At 53.5% G+C, this 27,212-nt stretch overlaps 1 protein-coding gene across 1 annotated transcript; it reads right to left on the bottom strand.

Moving 5' to 3' along the window:
- Positions 1-1,479: 1,479 nt before the first annotated feature.
- Positions 1,480-21,068, bottom strand: LOC140912225 (RING finger protein 112). Its single transcript, XM_073346356.2, has 15 exons — positions 20,820-21,068; positions 15,242-15,457; positions 14,720-14,857; positions 14,349-14,453; positions 14,083-14,133; positions 12,930-12,986; positions 12,646-12,732; positions 11,545-11,674; positions 11,260-11,390; positions 11,000-11,053; positions 3,754-3,828; positions 3,173-3,448; positions 2,608-2,880; positions 2,051-2,323; positions 1,480-1,764 (listed from the first exon to the last, which is right to left on the bottom strand). The coding sequence occupies exons 1-15, from the start codon at positions 21,066-21,068 to the stop codon at positions 1,480-1,482; spliced, it is 2,400 nt and encodes a 799-aa protein (XP_073202457.2).
- Positions 21,069-27,212: the final 6,144 nt, after the last annotated feature.

The raw sequence follows: 27,212 nt of genomic DNA on the forward strand, positions 1-27,212 counted from the left end.
GTTGTATTGCAGAGCTTGACTGTAGACAATGGATTGTGTGGTGTGGTCTGGGTGAAAGCTGGAGGCATGTAGGTAAGTATAGCAGTCAGTAGGTTTCCGGTATAGGGTGGTGTTTATGTGACCATCCCTTAATAGCACAGTAGTGTCCAGGAAGTGGATCTCTTGTGTGGACTGGACCAGGCTGAGGTTGATGGTGGGATGGAAATTGTTGAAATCATGGTGGAATTCCTCAAGGGCTTGTTTTCCACGGGTCCAGATGATGAAGATGTCATCAATGTAGCGCAAGTAGAGTAGGGGCATTAGGGGACGAGAGCTGAGGAAGCGTTGTTCTAAGTCAGCCATTAAAATGTTGGCATCCTGTGGGGCCATGCCGGTACCGCATGATTTGAAGGTATACGTTGTCCCGAAATGTGAAATAGTTATTGGTGAGGACAAAGTCACAAAGTTAAGCCACCAGGTTTGCCGTGACATTATCTGGGATACTGTTTTTTTCAATTTAATTTAATTTAATTTTTATTTGCATGAGGAGTTGAAACGAACTTTAGGGGGTTACTAAACAGGGACTGTTCAAGTCGAACAAACTACAGTTAGCAGGTGATTGGGGGAGGCCCAGCAATCCTGGGGAAGGCAGAGATGGAGGGGGGCAGAGGCTGATGTCTTTTTACAGCATGTGCACACACTATACCTGTGCATGAATTTGCCTCTCCTCCCGACAGGCTCACCAACCACTGAGCTATTCGCTAAACCTCTTCAGAACATTGTAAATGTAAAGCTGAAGGTAAATGAAACCACGACTTTCCTCAGCCAGCACAGGAGGAATTTGCTTTTTTGTTTTAGAAAAAGATTAATAAAAATATTGAAAAAATTCTTCTCCTTTTATATATTTTAACCTAGTAGAATTCAGAAGTTTCATACAAAACTATGGTACCTGGAAAGAACATTCAAGTTCACAACCAGCTGCAAAGAGGATACACACAATGCCTACAAGCAGCTAGTAAAATGCCTACAAGTAGACTAGTAAAACTCCCATGCAACATTAAAAGGTTAATGCTCCCTACTCCCTCATACCAGAGAACAAAAATCCCCATAGTTCGCCCAGCTCAACTAAGCTCTGAAGTGATAGCTGACAGGTGTGTCTTAAGCCATTCTTTTCCTTCCCACTGTAATCCAGACTGTGGGAGGATAACTACTGGGACTAACTTCTGAGGGCAGATGTGAATTTTCTGTGCCTTGATGGCTTCCCATCCCGGCTGGAGGCCTCCCTGGAAGGTGTTTTAGTGAAAATCACAGAGCAGGGGCTCACGGTCCAACTGTTGTGTCGATGGTGATGCCCTGTCGATGTGGGCAGCTGCAGCTCTCGCCGTTTCCTGCTGCCCGATGTTGCTACCCACCTCCCTGCACATGTACATCCTGGCTGTAGTGTCCACCCCACTCCCACCCCCAGCCCCACCCTAACAGCTGCTGCTTAGCTCTGCAGCCTCAGTGACGAAAACTTGACTTCGCTGCCAACAACAATATCAGCCCCTGCCCCAACTTCTGGCCCAGATTGGTTAAGTGACACAGATAGCGCTCTCTGGAGGTCTCCAGGAAGATGTCGGCCTCTCGAGTCAGCTCCGCTTCCACCGCCGTCAGCAGGGTCTCCTCCGGCTCCTTCATCTCCTCCCGGCACCGCCCCAGCAGCGACCTGCGCTTCTCCACGAACTGCTCCGCCATTGCACTCGGCGTCACCGTCAGACACTCGCCCATGCGCTGGGACAGGCCGTCCTGTGTGGAGCCGGAGAGGAGGGGGCCCAAGGCTGTTAGAAGGTGGGGGTTGAACCCCGTCTCACCCGTGGACCCTCTGGCTACAGCACAGCAACTTCTCTCCACCCCCCTGACCGAGATCAGAGCCCCATCCCGTGCATGGGTTGGAGTCTCCCATCTCTGCAGCCACCCTGGGAGCTGGAGATATGAACTCCTGTCTCCTGCCCCACAACCCACAACCCATGGGGCTGGCCGGGATGTTTCCCTGGGGTTCCCCGGGCTGGAGCACAGTTTCACCCTGTCTCACCTTCTCCCTCAGAAAGTCAGCGTGGTCTTGGCGGGCTCTGTCCATGACTCTCTGGTTGATGTTGTGACTCTGATAGTGTCTTCGGTAGGTCCCAAGGAAGGTCTCGGCCTCCCGAGTCAACTCCGCCTTTAGCGCCGTCATCAGGGTCTCCTCCGGCTCCTTCATCTCCTTCTGACACCGCTCCAGGAGCGACCTGCGCTGCTCCATGAACTGCTCCGCCATTGCACTCGGCGTCACCGTCAGACACTCGCCCATGCGCTGGGACAGGCCGTCCTGTGTGGAGCCGGAGAGGAGGGGGCCCAAGGCTGTTAGAAGGTGGGGTTGAACCCCGTCTATCCCATGGACCCTCTGGCTACAGCTCAGCAACTTCTCTCCACCCCCCTGACCGAGATCAGAGCCCCCCCCGTGCATGGGTTGGAGTCTCCCATCTCTGCAGCCACCCTGGGAGCTGGAGATATGAACTCCTGTCTCCTGCCCCACAACCCACAACCCACGGGGCTGGCCGGGATGTTTCCCTGGGGTTCCCCGGGCTGGAGCACAGTTTCACCCTGTCTCACCTTCTCCCTCAGAAAGTCAGCGTGGTCTTGGCGGGCTCTGTCCATGACTCTCTGGTTGATGTTGTGACTCTGATAGCGTCTTCGGTAGGTCCCAAGGAAGGTCTCGGCCTCCCGAGTCAACTCCGCCTTTAGCGCCGTCATCAGGGTCTCCTCCGGCTCCTTCATCTCCTTCTGACACCGCTCCAGGAGCGACCTGCGCTGCTCCATGAACTGCTCCGCCATTGCGCTCGGATCCACCGTCAGACAGTCGGCCATGCGCTGGGACAGGCCGTCCTGCGTTGAGCGGGAGAGAAGTGGGAGAGGGGGGACACAAGGCTGTTACAAGGTGTGCGTGTGCGGCCCCATCTCACCCATGGACCCTCTGGCTACAGGAGAGCCACTTCCCCCGAACTCCGTGCCTGAGATCAGGATGCCTGTTGTACTGGGGTTGGGGTCTCCCATCTCTGCAGCCACCTCAGAAGCTGATACGAGGTCCCATCTCCTTCCAAAAAAACATAGGCCATGGGGATGGCTGGGAAGGTTCCCTGGGGTTCCCCTGCATGGGGCCACAACCCCTCTCACTCACCTTCTCCCTCAGAAAGTCAGCGTGGTCTCTGCGGGCTCTGTCCATGGCTCTCTGGTTGGTGGTGTGATGCTGATAGCGCCTTCGGTAGGTCTCCAGGAAAGTCTCGGCCTCCTGAGTCATCTCCGCCTCTAGGGCCATCAGCAGGGTCTCCTTCTCTGGCTCCCTCATCTCCTCCCGGCACCGCCCCAGAAGCCACCTGCGCTGCTCCTCGAACTGCTCTGCCATTGCGCTCGGATCCATCGTCAGACAGTCGACCATGCGCCGGGACAGGCCGTCCTGCGTGGAGCGGGAGAGGAGGGGGAGAGGAGGGGCCCAGGCTGTTAGAAGGGGCGGGTGTGTGACCCTGTCTCACCCATGGACCCCCCAGCTACAGCACAGAAACTTCCCCTCACTCCTGTGACTGAGATCAGGGCTTCCACTGTACATGGGTTGGATTCACCAATCTCCACAAGCACCCTGGGAGCTGGAGATATGAGCTCCCGTCTCCTCCCCAAAGCCCAAAGCCCACGGGGTTGGCCGGGATGTTTCCCTCTGGGGTTCCTCTGGCTGGGGGCGCAGACCCTTCCGCCCCCTGAACTCACCTTCTCCCTCAGAAACACAGCGTGGTCTGTGCGGGCGCTGTCCACGACTCTCTGGTTGTGGAAGGTGATGGCCATCTGTGCCGGGGGGACAAGACCGGGGTGAGCCGCAGTTCATGGGGCCCCGACTCCATTTAGTGGCTGAAGCTTCCACCGCAGCAGCCTCACGTAACAGAGAGATGCCACTAGGTGGCATGGCGGCCGCTTTCGGCGTCTGGTGCCCCTGGTCTCCAATTTGTTCCCTAACGGCAGCCCAGCCTCGGCTCCCTTCCCCGCCCCGACCTGCATTTTGCCCTTGCAGCACTTTCCTCTAGCCAAAGACTTTGCAAACCCCTGTCCCAGCCGGGCTCGGCCTGAGGCTGACGCCCGAGAGCACATCAGTGACGCCGGTTCTCACGGGTCTGGTGGTGTGTGGGGGCTTTTATTGATCATCAGGGGGCAGGTGGTTTGGGTGTGAATCTCAGCTCTTTTTTGCTGGGGGGAGGGGTATTATTCTGGGCTGGGTAAACTCTTGTTGTGGAGGAGCAATTGTTGGTCTGAGACCTGATCAACCCCCCATATTAAACCAGCTTTGGGCGAAACTCAGAGATCTCACCACTAAACGTGAAAAAAAAGAGAATTTTCTGCTGCTGACAAAGTATTGCCTCCCCAGGAATGCCCCTAACGAGAGTTATAACCACCCAGGTTGTAAAGTAGAAACAGCCAGGTGCTGTGAAATTAGGGAGGATAGAGAAGGAGACTCAACAAACATAAAATAAGCTAAAAGAAAAGGAGTACTTGTGGCACCTTAGAGACTAACACATTTATTTGAGCATAAGCTTTCATGAGCGACTGCTCACGTCATCGGATGCATTCAGTGGAAAATACAGTGGGGAGATTTTATATACACAGAGAACATGAAACAATGGGTGTTACCAGACAGACTGTAATGAGAGTGATCAGGTAAGGTGAGCTATTACCAGCAGGAGAGCGGCGGGGGGCGGGGGGAACCTTTTGTAGTGATAATCAAGGTGGGCCATTTCCAGCAGTTGACAAGAACAGTTGGGGGGAAATAAACAAGGGAAAATAGTTTTATTTTGTGTAATGACACATCCACTCCCAGTCTTTATTCAAGCCTAAGTTAATTGTATCCAGTTTGCAAATTAATTCCAATTCACCAGTCTCTCGTTGGAGTCCGTTTCTGAAGTTTTTTGGTTGAAGAATTGCAACTTTTAGGTTTGTAATTGAGTGACCAAAGAGATTGAAGTGTTCTCCGACTGGTTTTTGAATGTTATAATTCTTGACGTCTGATTTGTGTCCATTTATTCTTTTACGTAGAGACTATCCAGTTTGGCCAACGTACATGGCAGAGGGGCATTGCTGGCACATGATGCCATATATCATATTGGTAGATGTGCGGGTGAACGAGCCTCTGATAGTGTGGCTAATGTGATTAGGCACTATGATGGTGTCCCCTGAATAGATATGTGGACACAGTTGGCAATGGCTTTGTTGCAAGGATAGGTTCCTGGGTTAGTGTTTTTGTTGCGTTGTGTGTGGTTGCTGGTGAGTATTTGCTTCAGGTTGGGGGGCTGCCTGTAAGCAAGGTCTGGCCTGTCTCCCAAGATCTGTGAGAGTGATGGGTCGTCCTTCAGGATAGGTTGTAGATCCTTGATGACGCGTTGGAGATGTTTTAGTTGGGGGCTGAAGTAATGGCTAGTAGCGTTCTGTTATTTTCTTTGTTGGGCCTGTCCTTTAGTAGGTGACTTCTGGGTACTCTTCTGGCTCTGTCAATGTGTTTCTTCACTTCAGCAGGTGGGTACTGTAGTTGTAAGAACGCTTGATAGAGATCTTGTAGGTGTTTGTCTCTGTCTGAGGGGTTGGAGCAAATGCGGTTGTATCGCAGAGCTTGGCTGTAGACAATGGATTGTGTGGTGTGGTCTGGGTGAAAGCTGGAGGCATGTAGGTAAGTATAGCAGTCAGTAGGTTTCCGGTATAGGGTGGTGTTTATATGACCATCATAGAATCTTAGAATATCCAGGTTGGAAGGGACCTCAGGAGGTCATCTAGTCCAATCCCCTGCTCAAAGCAGGACCAATCTCCAATTTTTGCCCCGATCCTTAAATGGCCCCCTCAAGGATTGAACTCACAACCCTGGGTTTAGCAGACCAATGCTCAAACCACTGAGCTATCCCTCCCCCGACCTTATTAGCACCGTAGTGTCCAGGAAGTGGATCTCTTGTGTGCACTGGTCCAGGCTGAGGTTGATGGTGGGATGGAAATTGTTGAAATCATGGTGGAATTCCTCAAAGGCTTCTTTTCCATGGGTCCAGATGATGAAGATGTCATCAATGTAGCACAAGTAGAGTAGGGGCATTAGGGGACGAGAGCTGAGGAAGCGTTGTTCTAAATCAGCCATAAAAATGTTGGCATCCTGTGGGGCCATGCGGGTACCCATAGCAGTGCCGCTGATCTGAAGGTATACATTGTCCCCAAATGTGAAATAGTTATGGGTGAGGACAAAGTCACAAAGTTCAGCCACCAGGTTAGCCGTGACATTATCGGGGATAGTGTTCTTGACGGCTTGTCGTCCATCTTTGTGTGGAATGTTGGGGTAGAGGGCTTCTACATCCATAGTGGCCAGGATGGTGTTTTCAGGAAGATCACCGATGGATTGTAGTTTCCTCAGGAAGTCAGTGGTGTCTCGAAGATAGCTGGGAGAGCTGGTAGCGTAGGGCCTGAGGAGGGAGTCTACATAGCCAGACAATCTGCTGTCAGTTTGCCAATGCCTGAGATGATAGGGCGCCCAGGATTTCCAGGTTTATGGATCTTGGGTAGCAGATTAAATACCCCAGGTCGGGGTTCCAGGGGTGTGTCTGTGTGGATTTGATCTTGTGCTTTTTCAGGGAGTTTCTTGAGCAGATGGTGTAGTTTCTTTTGGTAACTCTCAGTGGGATCAGAGGGTAATGGCTTGTAGAAAGTGGTGTTGGAGAGCTGCTGAGCAGCCTCTTGTTCATATTCCGACCTATTCATGATGACAACAGCACCTCCTTTGTCAGCCTTTTTGATTATGATGTCAGAGTTGTTTCTGAGGCTGTGGATGGCATTGTGTTCTGCACGGCTGTGGTTATGGGGCGAGTGATGCTGCTTTTCCACAATTTCAGCCCGTGCACGTCGGCGGAAGCACTCTATGTAGAAGTCCAGTCTGTTGTTTCAACCTTCAGGAGGAGTCCACCTAGAATCCTTCTTTTTGTAGTGTTGGTAGGAAGGTCTCTGTGGGTTAGTATGTTGTTCAGAGGTGTGTTGGAAATATCCCTTGAGACGGAGGCTTCGAAAATAGGATTCTAGGTCACCACAGAACTGTATCATGTTCATGGGGGTGGAGGGACAGAAGGAGAGGCCCCGAGATAGGACAGATTCTTCTGCTGGGCTGAGAGTATAGTTGGATAGGTTAACAATATTGCTGGGTGGGTTAAGGGGACCACTGTTGTGGCCCCTTGTGGCATGTAGTAGTTTAGATAGTTTAGTGTCCTTTTTCTTTTGTAGAGAAGCAAAGTATGTGTTGTAAATGGCTTGTCTCGTTTTTGTAAAATAAGCTGTGAGCCATGTTTTTATGCTGACCCTCTGCACAGAGAAGGTCACACCTAAGTTACCATTTGGGCATGAAAGAGAAAATGTAAAGAACCTGGGCAGGAAGAAGGACACATAGGTGCCAGGGTGTAATTGGTTAAAAATTCTGTTATTTAGGGGTGTGGGATATTGTGACAGGTTTAGTAAATTTGAAAGAGGGAGCTAATTTTACCGATAGATGTAAATGAAAAAACAATGCTCTTTGGGAATCAACTCCGGAGAGCAGTACAACATCAAGCTGCAAAACATCCTACCCCCTGCAAGACCGTGACATGTATGGGCACCGGGAACCCCCCATGAGAGGATCCTGACTCACCATTGATGAAATTTCTCCATATATTGGGAGTGGTGAGCATATAAGATTTGCTTGGTATATGTATTCTGTGTGTGTTGTTAATAAATGAATGTAAAGAGCACAACTGTGTAAGACTTTCGCTGGGAAAAGGTACCGCAGACCCGTACAGCCCGGAGCCCCGAGGGGAAAGGGTGGGTACTTAAATTGACCCGGTTTCTTCCTGAGCCCCGTGGGTACCAATAGGTTTGCCAGAGGCTGGGAATGGGCAACAGGGGATGGATCACTTGATGATTCCCTGTTCTGTTCATTCCCTCTCGGGCACCTGGCATTGGCCACTGTCGGCAGACGGGACACTGGGCTAGATGGACCTTTGGTCTGACCCAGTGTGGCCGTTCTTATGTTCTTATGTGTCTTACACCCTGAGACCTCAGTAGAGAAAGGGCGAGGGTGCCCTAAATTGACTGGGTCACGCCTTGAACCCTAGCTAGGGTATAGGCGGGGGGGCCCTAAATCGACCGGGGAACACAATGACTCCGGAACAGTCTCTGCTGTGGCACTATTGTGGAGTGGCTATTGCGGAGTAGTCATTCCAGAATGGCTAGGCTGGTCTATCCCCCCTCCCAAGGACATAAACTGCACCCCTCTCACCACAAATTCTCCTCTAGAAGAGGGCCTGGGTAGCACCTGTCCCAGGCGATCTGAGGCTGAAACCCAAGAGCACTTTGCAGTCCGTGCTTATGGGTAAGTCTCCACTGCGATGTAAGGCCAGAGTTAGTAGGAATTGAGTTAGCAGCCCCTGGGGTTGTTAACCTAAGGTTGGAGCATCTACACGCATTTGTAAGCCCAGGTTAGGACTGCAGTCGTGGCACACTCCACCCCAGGAAAAGGAGCAATCAGTGTGGAACCTCAGGCCTGCCTAGAAAGGCTGCAGGGAAGCAGCCAATCAGGGTGTGGCAGGCTCAGTTAAAAGGAGCTGCAGGGGTGAGCCGGGTTGTCGCTGGCTGGGACCAGAAGGGTAAAGAAAGACTAAAAGACTGTGAGACTCCACAGGGAAAGAGACTGGGGAAGGAACCCTGCTCACGCAGGGATAGGTCTGGGAAACTCTGCAGGTGAAGAGGCCTGAGAGAAGACCCTGAGAACTCAGGACAGAGATGGAGAAACTCTCCAGGCAAGGAGGCCTAGGGGAGACCCTGCTCATACAGGGAACAGAGAGAGAACCCAAGAAGGTGATGGGACAGAGTGGGAAGCACCCCAGGAAACGCAGCAGTAGCAACTAGTAATGAAAGCAGCAGGTGGCTGCTACTTGCAGGGTTCCTGAGTTGCGACCTGGAGTAGTGAGCAAGCCTATGGCCCCAGCCGGCCACTGGCGCAGTGGCCAAAGCCCTGAAAAGGGGGCAAGTTTAGTTTTAGAGCCTGAGAAAGGGGCTAGATGCTAGAGTGTAAACAGGCCCAGAGATGAGGCTCAAGCCCCCACAGAGGGCCAGCCGTTTGTTGGACTGTGTTACCCTGAAAGGGGCTCCTTCGTGTATCTCAGACTATGTGTGACTTAGCCGGAGGGCTGAGCCACCCCTGACTAAGGCAACTGCCAACAGGGAGCACCGGGAACAGAAAATGGGAAGAATGCAGGATCGCCCCAGCTGGCAGGAGGCACTCATGAGAGGTGACTATTCCTTCATCACACCAACCCATAGAGGAGAATGGGGCATGTGAGGAGCATGAACAACAGTTCCCAGGAGCCACCTTGGCAGCGTTGCCAAATGGAAACATTTGGGGGGTTTGTGGGCACCTCAATGGTTTCTGCATGAAAAACCAAACCAAAATCGTCACTTTTGGGCCAGCTCTGATAAACTGCTGTTATTCACATGCCGACACACACAGGGCTGGTGTGTCTCCATGCCTGGGGACAGGCGTGTTGATGTTACGGGCCTCATGAACTGGAGATATATCCGTAGACTGGGCAACCCCTCCAGTATTAGTGACATTGCACCCCATATGTTTATGGAAATATGCTTATGAGTGAATATGATGTAACTGGAATATGCTTCATGCAAAAAGGTCTCTTGTAAGGTATCATTACAAAGCTTATAATCTACTGAGTGTGGTCATCCTATTTGTATGAACGTATCATTCTTGTAGCTGAAGTTAGAATTATGAAGTTTTACTCTGAAGTCCTATTGTAACTATGCAAAGGGCAGGCCATTAATGGTGGTTTGGAATCTTGATGGCTCCCATTAACTAGGACAATTGGTTGTAAATGGCTCTGTTTACTTGAAAGCCTTCCTGTGTTCCTATAAGTCAGGCCGGGAAGAATGGAGGCTTGAAGTCTCACAGGACACGTGAACATGTCACATGATACTGGAATCCATCTTAAACCTGGTGCTTTTCCGTTTAGAAGGAACGGTGGGAACCCAGAGAGACAAAGGATTCCCACCTTGTGCCAAAGATATAAAAGGGGGTGGAATAGAACAAAGGGGGCTGCCAGTCATGAGAAATCCCTAGTTACCACCTGAGCTGGAACTAACGAGAACTGTACCAGGGAAAAGGATTGGGCCCAGACTAGGAAGGAATCTAGTCTGTGAAAGAAGCTTATTGGAACATCTCTGAGGGTGAGATTTACCTTTATTCAGTTTCTTCATGTATTAGGTTTAGACTTGTGTGTTTTGTTTTATTTTGCTTGGTAACTTACTTTGTTCTGTCTGTTATTACTTAAAACCACTTAAATCCTACTTTTTTTACTTAATAAAATCACTTTTCTTTATTAATGAACCCAGAGTAAGTGATTAATACCTGGGGGAGCAAACAGCTGTGCATACCTCTCTATCAGTGTTATAGAGGGCAGACAATTCATGAGTTTACCCTGTATAAGCTTTATACAGAATAAAACAGATTTATTTGGGGTTTGGATCCCTTTGGGAGCTGGGTGTCTGGGTGCTGGAGATAGGTGACTTGCTGAGCAGTTTTTGGTTAAAGTCTGCAGCTTTGGGGGCATAGACCCAGACCTGGGTCTGTGTTGCAGCAGGCTAGTGTGTCTAGCTCAAGAAGGCAGGGTTCTGGAGGCCCAGGCTGGCAGTGGAAAATGGGCTCAGAGGTAATTCCAGCACGTCAGGTGACAGTCCCAAGGGGGTCTCTGAGACCGAACCAGTCACACCCTCCAGCATCAGCCACCAGCATCAGCATCAGCCACCTTCTAGTCTAGTCAAATTCTTCTACCTTGGAGTCCGAGAACCCGAGACCCTTTCCCAGTCACCTCCAGTAGGATGGCCCCAGTTCCAAGCACCTCACCAGCCCTGGCATGGACGACAGAGGGGAGACACCCTGCGATCAGGTCAGAGGCAGAGACAATACCTGACAGGGAGAGGAGAAGCCGAAGCGATGTTTCTTCATCACATCAGATAAATTCTGAAAAGGAACCAAAAGAAATCACCATGTCACAGACTCCACAAGGCTTAGAAAGGTTGGGAACATGGAGATGGCTCCCCTGGAGCTGAGATGCAGCCACCTCTGGGGTGGGGCAGCTGGGGAATTGGGGGTATTGGGGTCATTACTGACTGCAAGGGGAGAGCATCCCCTTCCTGCTCCCTCCAGCACAGCTGGCCAGTCCTCACCTTTATCTTGGCAGCGAGCTGTGTCCCGGTGAGCATCTCCCGATGCCGGTCTGTCTGGACATGTTGACTGGCCGAGCTCACCAGGGTGGTGACGTAGTCCCTCAGGCTCTCCCGGAAATTCTCACCCATGTCTGCAAAGGGGAGAGAGATGGACAATGGTGGTGGAATATAGGGCCTGTCTGATGCCCCTACTTTCTACCTTCCACATGTAGGCATGATCAGCGCCCCAATCACATTGCTCTGCACATGGCAGGGGGCTTAGAGCCAATGACCAGGGTCCATTACCTCTGAGAGTTCCCTCGCTCCCCATCGTGATCCGCTCGCCAGGAAAGGGCATCAGATAACAGCAGCTGCTGCTTCTCTTCAGTGCTTCCAGGGCCTTGGGGTGTTTGCAAGGGGACCTCGCCTCCAGCTTCTGCCGAGACAGGGGGAATCGTTACATTCACACACAAAAACCTGTGTTAACATTAGCCAGACCTGCCAGGCAGTCAGAGAGGGTCTGGAGGAGCCCGGCCTCGTTTGCGGTAGGAATTGGAAGGGGTGCAGTGAACAAGGCAGGGGACGGCAGGAAGAGAAAGGAGTGAGTCCCAGGGCTCAGCCTCCTCGCACCCCCTACCCCATTCCCAGTCTATCCAGATGCCTTGTCCCACCCTGCTCCTTTCCCTCCTCCTGCTCTGGCTTTTCTCCCCTCCACACTGCAATCAAGCAGCTTCCTCCTCCCGCCACCTGGGCTCACTGAGAGCATGGGAGAGACAGGAGGTCCCCTCTCAGTTCTGGTGCCTGGCCTGGAGCAGCACTTGCAGGGAAAGTTCAGCTTTGCTCCTGCAGCCCGAGGCTGGAGCGTGCTGGGTCGCTCTGTGGGGACGGGGCCATGCTCAGTCTGGGCGGCATGTGGAGCTGGGAGGGGTGGAGCATGGTCTGTGTAGACGGACTCTGCCTATGCCTGACACACTGGCCACCCCACCCCCCACCAAATTTAGAGTCCTTACTCTGCAGCGGGGAGGGCGGGGAGGATAGAGATGTTTAAAAAAAAAAAAGGAACATCAGAATTTTCTTTCAATATTGCCAAACAATTAGTTTTTTTTAGCCTCATTCTCAGAAACAGCTGGAGGGAGCATCCGCGAATTGAGCTGGCGGCAGAGAACAAGCATGGAAAATTTCAGCCCAAACAGTTACAGTTTGGCAAAGTTATAAGCAACTTTAAAGGGGTCTTATAATGGGATTTGTCACACAACCATTACAAAGGATGGGGTTACCAGCCCCTGAGAGGGGAAAGGCCCCGTGTCCCATTCCCCAACCCCTGAGCCAGCCAGTCCCCAACACTGGGTCTGGATCACAACTAGGCCCTGGGTCCCATTCCCCATCCCCCCCAAACCCCACACTCACCTGTCTGACTTGTCTCAGATGCTGCTCCCCACCCTGGGCTCCAAGGACCCGGGAGCTGCTCCAGTCCCGCACCAGTAGGTCCAGGTGCTGCAGGGGAGACAGAAGGGGAGTTGAGGGTGGGGGGACACTGGGACGTGGAGAAGGACAGTGTCTGCTGGGGAAACCTCAACCCCTCAGGAGTGGGGCATGGGGTGCAAGGGGCAGGAGCATGCTGTGGAGTGGAGGAGGGGTGCAGTGTGGGGATACATGGGGCAGAGCAGGTGATGGGGGAGAAGCCATCTCACCTGAATGGGCTCCAGTCCATAGGCCTCTCCCACCACTTCGGCCACCTGCACAAACATCTGCAGAGAGAAAAGAGGGGCGGGGTGAGTCTGGGACCTGGGAGGTGTTTAGTTTGGGGGGAAATGATCCTGCCTGTGGACAGAAAGGGGCCTGATCACCCCCCACCCCCACACCTGAGCTTCTTCCTCTGCCCAGGGCAGAGAGCGAGGCCCAGCGAGCGCAAAATAAAATGTGAGATGGACAGAGACGATTTCAGTGGGTCAGAGAGAAAGAAGCTGCACCCGGCCATGGGAGTGAGAGGGAGGCTGTGGGACATGAGGGTCTGGCACGGGCGGGGAGGACTGTCAATGCACAACCCCTCCTCTATCCGGTTTCAGGGCTTTCTCCTTCTCTCAAGGTTCTCCATGGAGGTGAGGGAGGAATGCGGGGGGGAGTCAGTGGTCGAAATTTGGGGTCCTTTTACAAAGGGGTTCCACTCCACAAACACCCCATTGCCTAGGGCTGATGGACGCTTCCAACTTCCTTTGCACAGCCCCAGGGGTCAAACCACGGCTCTGCTCACGCCTTGAACAATGTCAGCACGTAGCATTTCCCTGAGCTCTGACTAGGCCTCCATATCTCTGCGTGAACCAGTTTTTTGCCAATGACAGAACCCGGGGCAGCGAGGACAGATAAAACCCTCCCAAGCCAACCCCTCCCCTGAACAGAGAATCCCCCCAGGGCTCAGTACAGGGGCAGGACACGCCATATACCACAGGTGGCAGTGATGTCGCTAAGGGTGCGACTGACAGAGGCTCGACCCAGCGGGGCTGGGGCTGGGTAAGAGGCTGGAGAGAAGAGAAAAGCAGTGCAGGGGGACAGAGCGACCGCCCCAGGACCTGGCCCCAGCAGCTTCCCACCAATGGCAGAGCTGGGCTGGAGGGGAGGGAGGGGTCCTAACTTTGGCCCAGTGGCCCACGCCGGATACCTGGGAGCAGAGAGCCAGGCTGGGCCGTGTGGTGACAGTGCTGACTCCAGAGGCCCACGTCACCGTGGGAGAGTCGGTTTCTCTCTCTGGGCCTCAGTTTCCCCACAGGAGCTATGGGGAGGGATAATAACGCTGTGGGCATAAGGGGAGAACCTGGCCCGGCCACGTTCTGCACTGCCCGGCCTCACCTCCAGGTATTCGAGATCCGGGTCCTTCACCCGACAGCCAGTGTTCAGTATCTGCAGATAATCACGAGACAGACAGAGCTACAGCAACGAGCAGGGCCGGCCGCCCCAGGCCCCTTCCCAGCCACGTCACCCGCTCCCTGCAGCACAGCGCCCCCTAGCGCCTCACTGGGGCATTGGGGCCGGCCCTGACCCCCAGGGGAGAGCACCCCCCACTGAGCCTCCACCCTGCTCCCTGCAGCACAGCACCCCCCGGGGAGCCCCCCAACCTGGTAGGAGCTGAGCAGCATGGAAAAGGCGGAGAGTTTGATGCTGGTCTCCTTGTTGCTCTCAATGTCCATGGAGCCCTCGGTGTCCACCAGCAGCACGGCCACCTGGGGGGGCCAAGAGTGAGCGTCCCAGGTCAGCTCCCGGCGTTGTCCAGCCACCCACGGCCCCTCCGCCCCCAGAGCCTGTCCCCTGCTCAGGCCCCATGGCCCCTGGCATCTCCTTCTCAACTTCCCCAGAAGTCCCCCAGGGTTAGCTCTTTACTTCTGTCTCTTCTCCATTCCCCCCTGTTCTCTCTCCACCTGGTTTCCTTCTCCCAGCCCCCTCATGGCCTCCTCCCCCTTCCCTGTGCACCCCCAATGCCCCCACTTACTTTCCCCGACTTGGCCGGGACCCAGAAGGGTTGACTCCACGCCCACACCCCGTTGGTGACTCGCTCCTCGTCCGCACGCCACTCGAACCCCTCCAGGGGCTCATCCTCCCGGCCCATCCATGACCCGTCCCTCGCGTCCTGCTGGGAGGGAACATGGTGGGGGAGAGGTCAGTGCAGCGTGGGGGAGGAGAGTGACTGATACCCCCCCTCCTACCCTGGGCTGCAAACCCTGGGAGGGGGGCAGGGGTTAATTGTGCTAGTGTGGGGCAGGGAGGAATACGTGGTGAGGGGTGTGATCGTAATCTGATAGACAAACAGACCCACGGCTGTCTAGACGAGAGAGAGACACGCTGTGTTCCAGACAGGCCGACAGACGCGTTAGGGTCCAGCCATGGCCCGAGCTAACTGGACATGGTGGGGGGCGGGCTGCTCACAACCACGTGTGCAGCTCTGAGCCTGCCAGCAGGGGGCAGGATAGGGCCGCTCACACCCACAGCTCACTCCTGCCCCGTTCACACTCACCGGGCTCCGGAGGCGGCGCAGCAGGTAGTTCAGAAGAAAGGATTTGCCCCGGCGCTGCTCCCCGATGATGGACACCAGGCAGACGGGGGCATCCCCCACCCCACCCTGCTCCAGGCAGCGGCTCAGGGCCTCCTCATCCAGGATCAGGTTCTCTTCCTCGTCCAGACGCACCAGCTGCACCGGGCGCCCCGGCTCCGGCTGAGCCCCCGGCCCCTGCTGCAGGGAGAGAGCAGGGTCAGACCTGGGACCCCGCCCTCCAAGAGAGACTGTCCCATGGCCCCCTGATAAGAGCCCCATGCCCCATTCCCACCCCCTTGAGCTAGCCAGTCCCCTGCACCAAAGCCCCGTGACCCTTCCCAAGCCCCAACCCAGCCAGTGCCCGAGATCAGAGCCCCGGTCCCCATTCCCACCTCCCCAAACCAGCCAGTCACCCTGCCCTGGGGCTGCATCAGAGCCAGAACTCTCTGGAGGGGAAATGCCCCTAGATTCTTGCTGGAACACATCAAGGGAGACTGTGCCAGGCTAGGGAAGACATATAAAGAAATGGAGGCTAAAGTGATCTTCAGTGGGATGCTACCTGTCCCTGGAGGAGGAGAGCAAAGCCTAGACAAGATGCCGATAATCAACAGATGGCTCAGGCACTGGGACTAACGAGGGCTTGGGGATGTTCAACCACTGGGAGGCGTTCACAGACAGACGACTGGTTATGGGACGAATGCCACCTGCGTGGGGAGGGAGATAGACTTCTGGGGTGGAGGTTGGGACAGCTGAGGAAAAGGGCTTTAAACTAGGAACCCTGGGAGATGCTCATGGAACCTCCAGGCCTGATTCTCACACTGAGCGGGAGGCAAATCAAGTAGGAGAGGGCGCAGCAATGGAGAAAGGAACGACAGAGAGAAGGAGAACGCACGAGAAGAAGATCAATAGTGCCAAGAGCACCTACACTAACAGTCAGGTGGCCGATACTGGCAGTAAAATGACTGTACCTACCCGCGTGAGAAATCTGAGCAAAGCCAAGCAGAATCAGCAAGATGTCTGCTCAGCAATGCCAGGAGCCTGGGTGACAAAATGGAGGAAGTAGAACTATGGGTGCGGGACGGGAAAACAGATATTATCGGGTGAGCAGAACCATGGGGCAGTAGCAGCCATGGCTGGATTACAGGAAAGAAAGAAGAAAGGCAGAGGTGGTGGAGTAGCATTGTCTGCTCATGACGAGGTGGAGTGGAAAGAAACGAGAAGGGATGGAATGGATAAAACAGAATCAATTTGTGTCAAAATCACTGTGGGGAAGAAGCTACCAGAGGCTCCCCTGGGACAGTGCTTCGGGTCTGCTACAGACCCCCAGAATCCGGTTTGGGGGTGGATAGAAACCCCATGGATAGTTTGAATGAAATAAATACCACTGGGAATTGTGTGATTATGGGAGACTTTCGTTTTCCAGACAGAGATTGGGGGAGAAGAGCTACTAATAATGGTAGGGCTTGGATATTTTTGTATGTGACGGCTGACAGATTTCTTCACCAAGTAGTCACTGAAGCAACAAGAAGTGAGATCAGTTTAGATTTGGTATTGGTAAGTAGCGAGGACCGCACTGAAGAACTGGCTGTGAAGGATAGCCTTGGTTCGAGTGATCATGAGCTATTCAGGTTAAATTAAATGGAAGGATAAAGGAAATCAGGTTGGCAGCCGGGGGTCCTGGATTTCAAAAGGCCAAACTGTAAAACATTAAGGGAATTAGGGAAGTGGATGGCCTGCAAACCTCAAGGATCTGGATGTGGAAGAGGCTTGGAATTACTTTAAGTCAAAATTGCAGAAACTCTCTGGAGTCTGCATCCAGAAAAAGGGTTGCCGACCAAACTGGATGAACCAGGATCTCAAAGAGAAATTAAGAGAAAGCAGAAAGCCTACGAGGAATGGAAGATGGGATGGATAAGCAAGGAAAGCTGCCTTCTGGAGGTCAGAAAGTGGAGAGAAAACTGAGAACTGCCAAAGGCCTAGCAGAGTTAGACCGTGGAAAGGGAATTGAAACAAACACTAAAAGGTTAATTAGCCTTATAAATAAAAAGAAAACAAGGAAAGAAGAAGTGGGACCGCTAAGCGCTGAGGGTGGGGTGGAGATTACAGATATAGGTGTAAGCAGAGGTTGAATGAGGACTCCCCTGACATCGGGTGGTGAGCTGTGGAAAAGGACTTCAGGAGCTGATCTCCTTTGGATGGGCACACCCACCCTGCCTAGGTGCTCAGCATGATGGGATTGCTTGCCCAAATGGTCACCTTTGGCTGGTGTTGGATCCCCAGTCTCCTTGTCATTGGGGCATGAAGGGCAGCAGAACTGTACCTGGCCGACCCCGATGGAACACACACACACTCACACTCACACTCACACACACATGTATGTGTGTTGTGGGCCTTGCCTAAGGGTCCCAAACACCACTTGTCCCTTCCTCTCTCCACTGTGTAATAACAGAGCTAAGTGAGACTCAGTTGAGAGTCTTGTTACAGGCTGCAGAGCTGAAATCGCTGATACCTAGGTCAATGTATTAGATCTGCTTTGGGACAGTGTCTCTGATGCAAGACCCTGCCCAGTGTGCCCCAGCCGTCAGGCTCCCCCACGAACAGCTGAAATCACTGAGAGCTGTGTGAAGTGGGGGGCCCAGAAGTCAGCTTGATGTGGCCAGCAGGGCGGCTGGCGGAGAGGGGTGGCAAGCGGCCAGCAGGGCGGCTGGAAGAGAGGGCCAGAGAGCAGAGCCCCACAGGGAGGCACGGCAATTGGCCATAGGGGTGACAAGCGAGTGCCCGAGCCGCGGAGCGAGTAATGTGCCTCCTTCTCTCCCCCGTCCCGTTTTCACCTAGGGTGGGAGGTGAACCCTGCAGATGCACCTGTGAACTCTGGGGCTGCACTGGCCAAGGACAGCAACTGTGAATGGGGTGCAGAGAAGGGACGGGCACGTTAAAGGGAATTTTGGGTTGCTGGCTTAAGACCCTGCAGGAAAAGGGCACTGCCCAACCTACTTGGGGTGGGTCTTTTGCTCATGGTTTATGTTTATGAACCCTGTTTGTGGTGTTTTCCCAAATTAATGCCGAGGTACTTCCCTCCTTTTATTCAAAGTTTCTTTTCTACACTCAGACTCTGTGCTTGCAAGTGGGGAAGTTTTGCCTCTGAGAGGCTCCCAAGGGTGGTGTGTAAATTTCTCAGGTCACTGGGTGGGGGCTCGTGCCAGTTCTGTGTTATGTTGTTGAAAAGAAACCCCGAGATATTGAACCCGGCCCTGGTTGCTGCTGGCTCCACCTGGAAGAAGGGTTACATGGGTTTGGCCCAACAGCTAAACAAATATCTTGCCTCCGTTTTTAATAAGCTTACAGAGATGCTTGTGGCAAGATGGCTAATGAGAACAAGAATACGGGAGTAGAAATTGTCACTGAATTGGCTGAAATGGAAGCCAAATTCAAACAGCTTAATGGGACCAAACTGGGGGGTCAGGACCATCTCCACCAAAGAATATTAAAGAAACTGGCACACAAAATTGCAAGCCCAATAGCAAGGATTTGTAATTAATCTGTAAAAGTCAGGGCTTGTATCCCATGATGGGAGAATGGCTAATATAGTACATATATTTAAGAAGGGAGAAAAGAAGTGATCCAGGAAACCACAGGTCCATGAGTTTGACCTCAATTGTATGCACGGTCTTGGACGAAGGTTTGAAAGAGACAGGAGTTAAGGACATAGAGATAAATGGTAATTGGCATAAAATACATTCTGGCTTTCCAAAAGGTAGATCATGCCAAACCAACCTGATCTCTCGCCTTGAGAAGATAACTGATTTTCTAGACAAAGGAAACGCAGTTGATCTAATCTGCCTGGATTTCAGTAAGGCATTTGATACAGTGCCACATGGAAAATTAAATTGGAGAAGATGGGAATTAAGATGAGAATCGAAAGGTGGGTAAGGAGAGGTTAAAAGGGAGACGACAATGGGTCAAACTGAACGGTGAACTGTCAGGCTGGAGGGAGGTTACTAGTGGAGTTCCTCGGGGATCGGTCTTGGGAGCAATCTTATTAACATTTTCATTAATGACCTAGGCACAAAGAGTGGGAGTGTGCTGATCAAATTTTGGGATGACCCACAGCTGGGAGGTATTGCCAGTACGGAGGAGGACCGGAATATCGTACAGACGATCTGGACAACCTTGAAACTGGAATAATAAAAATGGGATGAAATTGAATAGTGAAAAGTGCAAGGTCATGCATTTTGGGACTAACAACAAGAATTTGTGCTACAAGGTGGGGACATCTCAGTTGGAAGCGACAGAGGAGGAGAAAGACCTGGGTTTATTGGCTGATGACTGGATGACTATGAGCCGCCAATGGGATGTGGCCGTGAAAAAGGCTGATGCAACCCTAGGATGTACCAGGTGAGGTACTGTATTTCCATCAGAGACAGGAAGTGTTATTGCCATGATACAAGGCACTGGTGAGCCCCCATCTGGAGCAGAGTTTGCAGTTCTGGTCTCCCACGTTTAAGAAAGATGAATTCAAACTGGAACAGGTAGAGAGAAGGGCTACTAGGATCATTCAACGACTGGAAAACCTGCCTTAGAAGAGGAGACTCAAAGAGCTCGGCTTGTTTAGCCGAACCAAAAGAAAGCTGAGGGGAGCTATGACTGCACTCTAGAAACACAACAGAGGGATAAATACCAGGGAGGGAGGGGAGTGATTTAAGTTAAGCACCAACCTTGACACAAGAACAAATGGCTATAAATTGGCCAGCAACAAGTTTAGCCTTGAAATTAGACAAGGGTTTCCAACCATCGGAGGAGTGAAGTTCTGGAACAGCCTCCCAAGGGGAACAAAAAACCTAACTGGATTCAAGACTGAGCGTGACAAGTTTATGGAGGGGATGGTATGATGAGGTTGTCTACAAAGGCATATGGCTCATGTGTGAAGGCTCGTACCAAATATCCCCAAGGGCCAGTGATGGGACACTAGATGGGGAGGGCTCTGAGTTACTATAAGCAATTCTTTCCCAGGTGTCGGGCTGGTGGGTCTCACCCACATGCTCAGGGTCTAGCTGATCGTCATATTTGGGGTTGGGAAGGAATTTGCCCACAGGTCGGATTGGCAGAGACCTGGGGTGCGGGGGTTGCCTTCCCCTGCAGCACGGGGCACGGGTTACTTGCAGGTTTGAACTAGAGTAAATGGTGGAGTCTCTGTAACTTGGATTCTTTCGATCATGATTTGAGGACATCAGTAATTCAGCCAGAGGTTCGGGGTCTATTATAGGAGCGGGTAGATGAGGTTCTGTGGCCTGCAATGTACAGGAGTTCAGACTAGATGATCATGATGGTCCCTTCTGGCCTACCAGTCTATGAGTCTGTGTGTCCCCTTCCTCACCCTTCTGAGACAGCCAGTCCCCACCCTGGGCCCAGATCAGGGCTGGTGCCCTCTAAAGGGGAAAGGCCTGGTGTCCCATCCCCTGCCCCCATGAGTCAGCCAGTCCCTGCCCTGCGGATGGATTGGGCCCAGCATCCCCTACAAGAGAAAGCTCCTTTTCCCCTTATCCGGCCTGTCTGGTCTCACCAACTCAGTCTCTTCCTGCAGAGGCTTCGCGATTTTCTCCGCTAGGTTTTTGACGTGTGTGTCTGGGATCATCCTATCCCCGGAGCAGGGAGCCCGGCACTCCGGGCAGCGGTGCTCCTGGGCTGAGATCTGGCTCCAGTGAGTCGAGAGGCAGCCCCGGCAGAAGTTGTGGCCGCACTCGATGGAGAAGGGGTCTTTCAAGACGTCCAAGCAGATGGAGCAGGTGACGTCCTCCCGGAGTTGTTCCATCCCCCTGATCCCGCAGGCCTGGGGAGATCCACTGGGTTAGTAGCTAGCACATGGGAACATCGGGGCTAAGATGCTACCGCAGAGGGGCTGGGAGCCAGGACTCCTGGGCTCTACTGTTAGTTTTCACCACTCGGCTGGGTAAGTTTCCAATCACGGTTGTGCGCTGGCCACTCCCATTTTGGGGCAGGGCTGGCAAGTGCCTCTCTGCTCATGGGGTTTTGGGTTACCTGGAGCCCGGGAGTGCAGCCCTGTCCCCCTCCCAGCTCTGCAAATGCCCCTCACTCCCAACCCATAACCCCCTACTATCCCAGCCCTGCCCCCTTCTCTGCCGGTGCCCCTCACTCCCGACCCACAGCCGCCTGCTAGCCCAGCCCTGGGCTCCCCCCAACCTCTGCCGGTGCCCCTCACTCCTGACCCACAGCCCCCTGCTAGCTCAGCCCTGGGCTCCCCCCAACCTCTGCCGGTGCCCCTCACTCCTGACCCACAGCCCCCTGCTAGCCCAGCCCTGGGCTCCCCCCAACCTCTGCCGGTGCCCGTCACTCCCGACCCACAGCCCCCTGCTAGCCCAGCCCTGGGCTCCCCCCAACCTCTGCCGGTGCCCCTCACTCCTGACCCACAGCCCCCTGCTAGCCCAGCCCTGGGCTCCCCCCAACCTCTGCCGGTGCCCCTCACTCCCGACCCACAGCCCCCTGCTAGCCCAGCCCTGGGCTCCCCCCAACCTCTGCCGGTGCCCGTCACTCCCGACCCACAGCCCCCTGCTAGCCCAGCCCTGGGCTCCCCCCAACCTCTGCCGGTGCCCGTCACTCCCGACCCACAGCCCCCTGCTAGCCCAGCCCTGGGCTCCCCCCAACCTCTGCCGGTGCCCGTCACTCCCGACCCACAGCCCCCTGCTAGCCCAGCCCCGGGCTCCCCCCAACCTCTGCCGGTGCCCGTCACTCCCGACCCACAGCCCCCCGCTAGCCCAGCCCCGGGCTCCCCCCAACCTCTGCCGGTGCCCCTCACTCCTGAGCCACAGCCCCCTGCTAGCCCAGCCCCGGGCTCCCCCCAACCTCTGCCGGTGCCCCCCACTCCTGACCCACAGCCCCCTGCTAGCCCACCCCTGGGCTCCCCCCAACCTCTGCCGGTGCCCCTCACTCCCGACCCACAGCCCCCTGCTAGCTCAGCCCTGGGCTCCCCCAAACCTCTGCCGGTGCCCGTCACTCCTGACCCACAGCCCCCTGCTAGCCCAGCCCCGGGCTCCCCCCAACCTCTGCCGGTGCCCCCCACTCCTGACCCACAGCCCCCTGCTAGCCCACCCCTGGGCTCCCCCTCAGCCAGCTCTGTTCCTGTATCTCACCCTGGTGAACAGACGCGAGCACAGACTCCGAGGTTAATTCGCCGTTTGTCTCTGACTTTTCCCCTCTGCCTCCCTGGCTCTCTGCGTGTCTCTCTGCAGAGTGACGGGCTGGCCACTCCCCACTCAGTTTCATTTTCAGTGTCTGGGTTTGGTCACTGGATGCCGTGGGCATGACTGAGGGCTTTCCCTAGAGCCCTTTGCCAAGGGGGCGCTTGTGTAAGCGGGGGAATGGTCCCACGATTGGGGAGAACTTTCCTGGCTTCTGCAGGGCCCCGGTGGAATCGGACAGCGAAAGGATCCTAGTCCTCACCCTATATCCCTTCAACCGGAGGCCTGCCTGCCCTCGAGGGCTCCCCTTCCCCTCTCCCACGCGCCAGAGTTCTCGTAACCCCACAGAGCTGGGCCCAGAGGTCCTGGGGGGCTCGACCCCCAATCTTGTCACGGTCACTTAGGGCAAGGGCCAGGGTGTCCCCACTCCAGGGTGCTCGCTCCACAAAAGCCACTTCCCTGGCCCACTGTCCCTGCAGTAAGTTCAGACCAAATACAATTTATTAAAACAGCAAGAAACAATAAGGAAAAGCAGGTAAAGTGAGACAGGTTAAAGGAGCAAGGGGCTCCGCCCTGTGGGCATGGGGACACCACACACATCTGTCTCTGGGGCGTAAGGAAAGGTCAGCGTCTGTTCCTCACCCATCCCAGGCCTCCCCGCTCTTCCTGCACTGCAGTGACACCGGGGTCAGACACGGCTCTGGCCCCGGCTACACCCCCGCAGGCTGCAGGTGGCAGGACCCTTCTCCCCAGCATCAGCCCCCGATCTGGGTCACGCCCCCCACCCCCGAGTCGGGCCTTCTGCTCCCTTCCCCCCTCGCTCTCCTCAGCTGCTTGGCTCTGGTGTGGTGTCGCATGGCTCTGCCCCCCGATCCCAGCTCTGGGCCCACGGCTCCCGCTGTAGCTCAGCCCTGGCTCCTTGTCAGCACGGCTGGTCTGCCCTGCCCCAGCTCCAGCTCCCCAGCACTGCCCTCAGCCCAGCTTCGGCTCCTGCTGTCCCCTTAACTCTGCCCTTCTCTGCCCCAGGCAGCCCCAGCTCACTCGGAGGAGGGGTCCCTGGGCTCCTGACTCCCTCATTGGCCTGCTGCCCTGTCCATCAGGCTCACCTGGAGCATTTGCATCACCCCATTGGCCCTGGGGACTGTCAGTCTCGGGATCCTGAGTTCTCTTCAGCCCTGCCCCTTTCTCCTGAGCTTCCGTGAGGGAACAACAGCCCCCTTCCATTTATCTCCATTTCCATGTCAGGAACAGAGCATGAGCTTTTCTTTAGATGCAGAGACATCCCAGGTCACCCAGTGTCAGCGAGTGTGGGGGAGTCAGGGCCCTGCACCCCCACTTCCTGCGATTCCCCGGGACTCTCAGCCAGCCAGGAGCACAGAAGGTTTATTAGACGACAGGAACACAGTCCCAAACAGAGCTTGTAGGTGCAGAGAACAGGACCACTCCGTCAGGTCCCTTTTGGGGGGCGGGGAGCCCACACCCAGGTTCTGGGCCTCCCCCCGTCCCTCCAGCCATCTCGAAACTGACAACCCTCTCCATCTCCTCCTCCGGCCTTTCTCTCTGTCCCGGGCCAGGAGGCCACCTGATCTCTTTGTTCTCCAATACCTTCAGTTGGCACCTTGCAGGGGGGAAGGGCCAGGCCATCAGTCGCCAGGAGACAGGGTCTCTGTGCAGACGGCCTCACATCTGCCCTCCAGGGCTCTGCAACAATCACACCCCCTTATCCCACCACCTAGATACTTAAGAAATGCCCGGGGGAAACTGAGGCACCCACACAGTATTCAGAGAAAACATTAAGAACATTCCCACTTCGTCACACACAGCAAACCTCTTCCTCTGTACCCCTTTACACATCACGTTGCAGGTGCTGGACATTGCGTCACCTGACTGGGGATTGACTGGGCTACGTTGCAAACCCAGCCCCTGCTCAGCGCACACTGCCCATGCCTGTTCCTGTCTGTCCCACCCTCCGGGGGGTGGAATCGTCCCCTGCAGTTCATTCTCCATGGCTCTGCACCTCTGAGGGGGATGTGGCTGGTCAAGAGGGCACTAAAGGCCACAGCTGGGGTGCAGGGGGAGGTCCTGCCAGGACAGCCGTGTCACGGAGCCCCAGTATCTGTGCTCTGGCCCCAGTTTTGGAACCATCTCTAGGAAGAACCTGTCAGCGTACCAGACCCCCTTGGGGGGTCTCACTTTTCCTCCAGGTTAAGTCACACAGCTTCACCGCCTCCGTAGACTGGGGATGCCCCCCAGCAATGTCTGAGCAGCACATCCAGCCCCCAGAAAAAGAAACCAGACTCATAAATTTGTTTTAACTGTAAAGTTCATTGCACTTTACAGACTGCTTCACTGAACCTCACCCAAGCCATTTCATCGTGGGGTTTACCCTGCAAGCCCCAAAGAAACGGTTTAGCGGTAAGTATGTTTTGTCCATGTTGAAGTGAACTGCAGTGATTATGGGTTGAAAGGGTGAATTAGGAATGTCCTGGAGTAGGGGCACCCTTGTCCCTGGCCAGAGTTGCCCATGGAGAGATTGAGATAAACTCCCAGGATCTTCTGGGCTGAGATCTCCCTGTGTGATGCGAGTCCTGTTCACCTGGTGCCCAAAGGGAAAGTCAAGGGTGGGCAGGGATCAGGGTGAAGTGATTTTGGTCAGGGACACAGATCCTTTCGTCACTCAGTTCAGCCAGGATGTGTGTACGTAGAGAAATCCCCCTACTACATTGGGACAAATCCCCAGCTTACATGTGCATGGAGTCCATGCTGGTGGCTGGAGGACACGAATCTTGGATTTGAGGGACAAACTGAGATGCTAAGAGTCAGAGAAACTGAGGAGCAGCTAGACAGCCGTGTTCGGGAAACACCAGTAGCCCAGGTTCAAGGAAGAAAGGAGCTGGCCACCAAGGAATCTGAGAGAGAGGAAATCAGAGAAGAGGCCTGGTGACTCATAACCACCACAGGCAGGAGGTCTTGGTGGCTTTCTACACCGTTGGAGATAGATGAGGATGGGCAGGCTGTGGCCACCACAGAGAAGAGAACTGGGAGAAATTGCACACTGCTGGAAGTTTCAATCAATTCTAGGTCATCTATGTTGAAACTAGGGAAGATCCCTCTGAAGATCCAGCTGGTCTGAGGAAATGGAGAGATGTATCAAATGGCAGCTTGGCCCAAACTGTAAAGAAATCAAGCTCACCCACAAAGAGTCCTCCAACCGTCCAAGCAAGATGGACAATGCTTGTTGGAGAATCAATTCTCAGAAGAATTGGAAGAAGATTCTACAAAGGGACAAGCAGACAACAGAACCACTGGCTAGGAAAGTGGTGTAGGGTGGAGGGGTTTGGTTTTGTGGAACATTGGTCCACCGTCTATAGTGACAGGGGGCTATTCAGTTTGGATGGCCTCCATCTCTGCAGAAGGGGGACCAATCTGCTCTGGGACAGACTGGCTAGAAGTGTCAGGAGGGGGGTTAAACTACTAGCAAACAGGGAAGGTAAAAAGAGGGACGACAAGAGCACTCCGCTAGCTCTGAAACTGAGATGTTCAGAACAAAGGACAAGAAACCAAAGGACTTGAAGAGAAGAAATTCTTTAATTGCCTGTGACCCAATGCTAGGAGCCTGCATAATAAACAAGAGGAATTGGAATTGTTCATTTATAATTCTATCTGAAAGCCGTTGGAATGAATGACACAATAGTAATGCTAAAATCAACTGAGGAAGAAGCAAATGGGGAAAAGGGGCGGGGGAGGAGCACTCTACCTTTAATATGGCATTATCTGTTTCTGCATCACTCATGACTCAGAAGAAAATGATTTTGAATGTTTACGGATTAAAGTCCTTATAGATAAAAGCACAAGATAGGGTACTAGTTGGCATCTTCTACAGCCACCAAAGCACACGAGGGAACAGGACAACTGCTTCCTTATGGGGAAGGAATGTGTAGGAAAAAACACTGTGTGATCATGGGGGACTTCAATGTGAGTGACATATGCTGGAGGTCTCCCACTGCCAGGACTAAAACATCCTTGGAATGTCTGAACATAACAGAAGACGATTTCCTAACTCAAAAAGTGTTGTGGCCAGCATGGGTGAATTCTATGTTAGACTTTGTCCTAACAGATAAAGAGGAATGGATCGCAAGAACTAAACGTTAATGGTTATTGATGACTTGATCACATTTCTAATGTGCGAGCGGAATAAAGTCCAGAACAGTAATAGTGTTTTAATAGGACCAATTTCACAAAGCTAAAACAAATTATGAGCCAAATCAACTGGGAAGAAAAATTTAATCAGAAAAATGTGAATGATGATTGGGAATCGTTTAAGAAGACCTAACTAGATTCCCAAAAAGCCACAATACCACAACTGAGGAAGAAGGTTGTACTAGTTAACAAACTGACCCGGTTTAGAGGGGAAGTGAAGGCACCTGTAAAAATAATAATAAAAATAATATCTAACATTTGGAAGAAAGGGGAAGGTGATAGTAATGAATATACCACATGACATTCTGATTAAAAAATTCTCATGGCACACATTAAATGGATTAAAAATTGGGCTACTGTTAAGCCTCAAAATGTAACTGTAAAAGGGGAATTATCATTGAGCTGGGCTATTTCAGGTGGCATCCCACAAGGATCTGGTTTGGGCCCTACAGTATTTAACATTTTTATCAATGATCTGGAAGAAAACATAAAATCATCCCTGAGAAAGTTTGCTGATGACACAAAATTTGGGGACGTGGTAAATAATGAAGAGGACAGGT

The sequence above is a fragment of the Lepidochelys kempii genome, chromosome 6 (assembly GCF_965140285.1).
Source record: "Lepidochelys kempii isolate rLepKem1 chromosome 6, rLepKem1.hap1, whole genome shotgun sequence".
In the NCBI taxonomy this organism is placed as follows: Eukaryota; Metazoa; Chordata; order Testudines; family Cheloniidae; genus Lepidochelys; species Lepidochelys kempii.

Coding starts and splice junctions, on each gene's coding strand:
- LOC140912225 (XM_073346356.2), bottom strand. CDS start 21,068: ATGGAACAACTCCGGGAGGACGTCACCTGCTCCATCTGCTTGGACGTC. Junction 14,858..15,241: donor TGCGCCGCCTCCGGAGCCCG/GTGAGTGTGAAC, acceptor CCCTCCCAGCAG/GACGCGAGGGACGGGTCATG. Junction 14,134..14,348: donor TGCTGCTCAGCTCCTACCAG/GTTGGGGGGCTC, acceptor GATTATCTGCAG/ATACTGAACACTGGCTGTCG.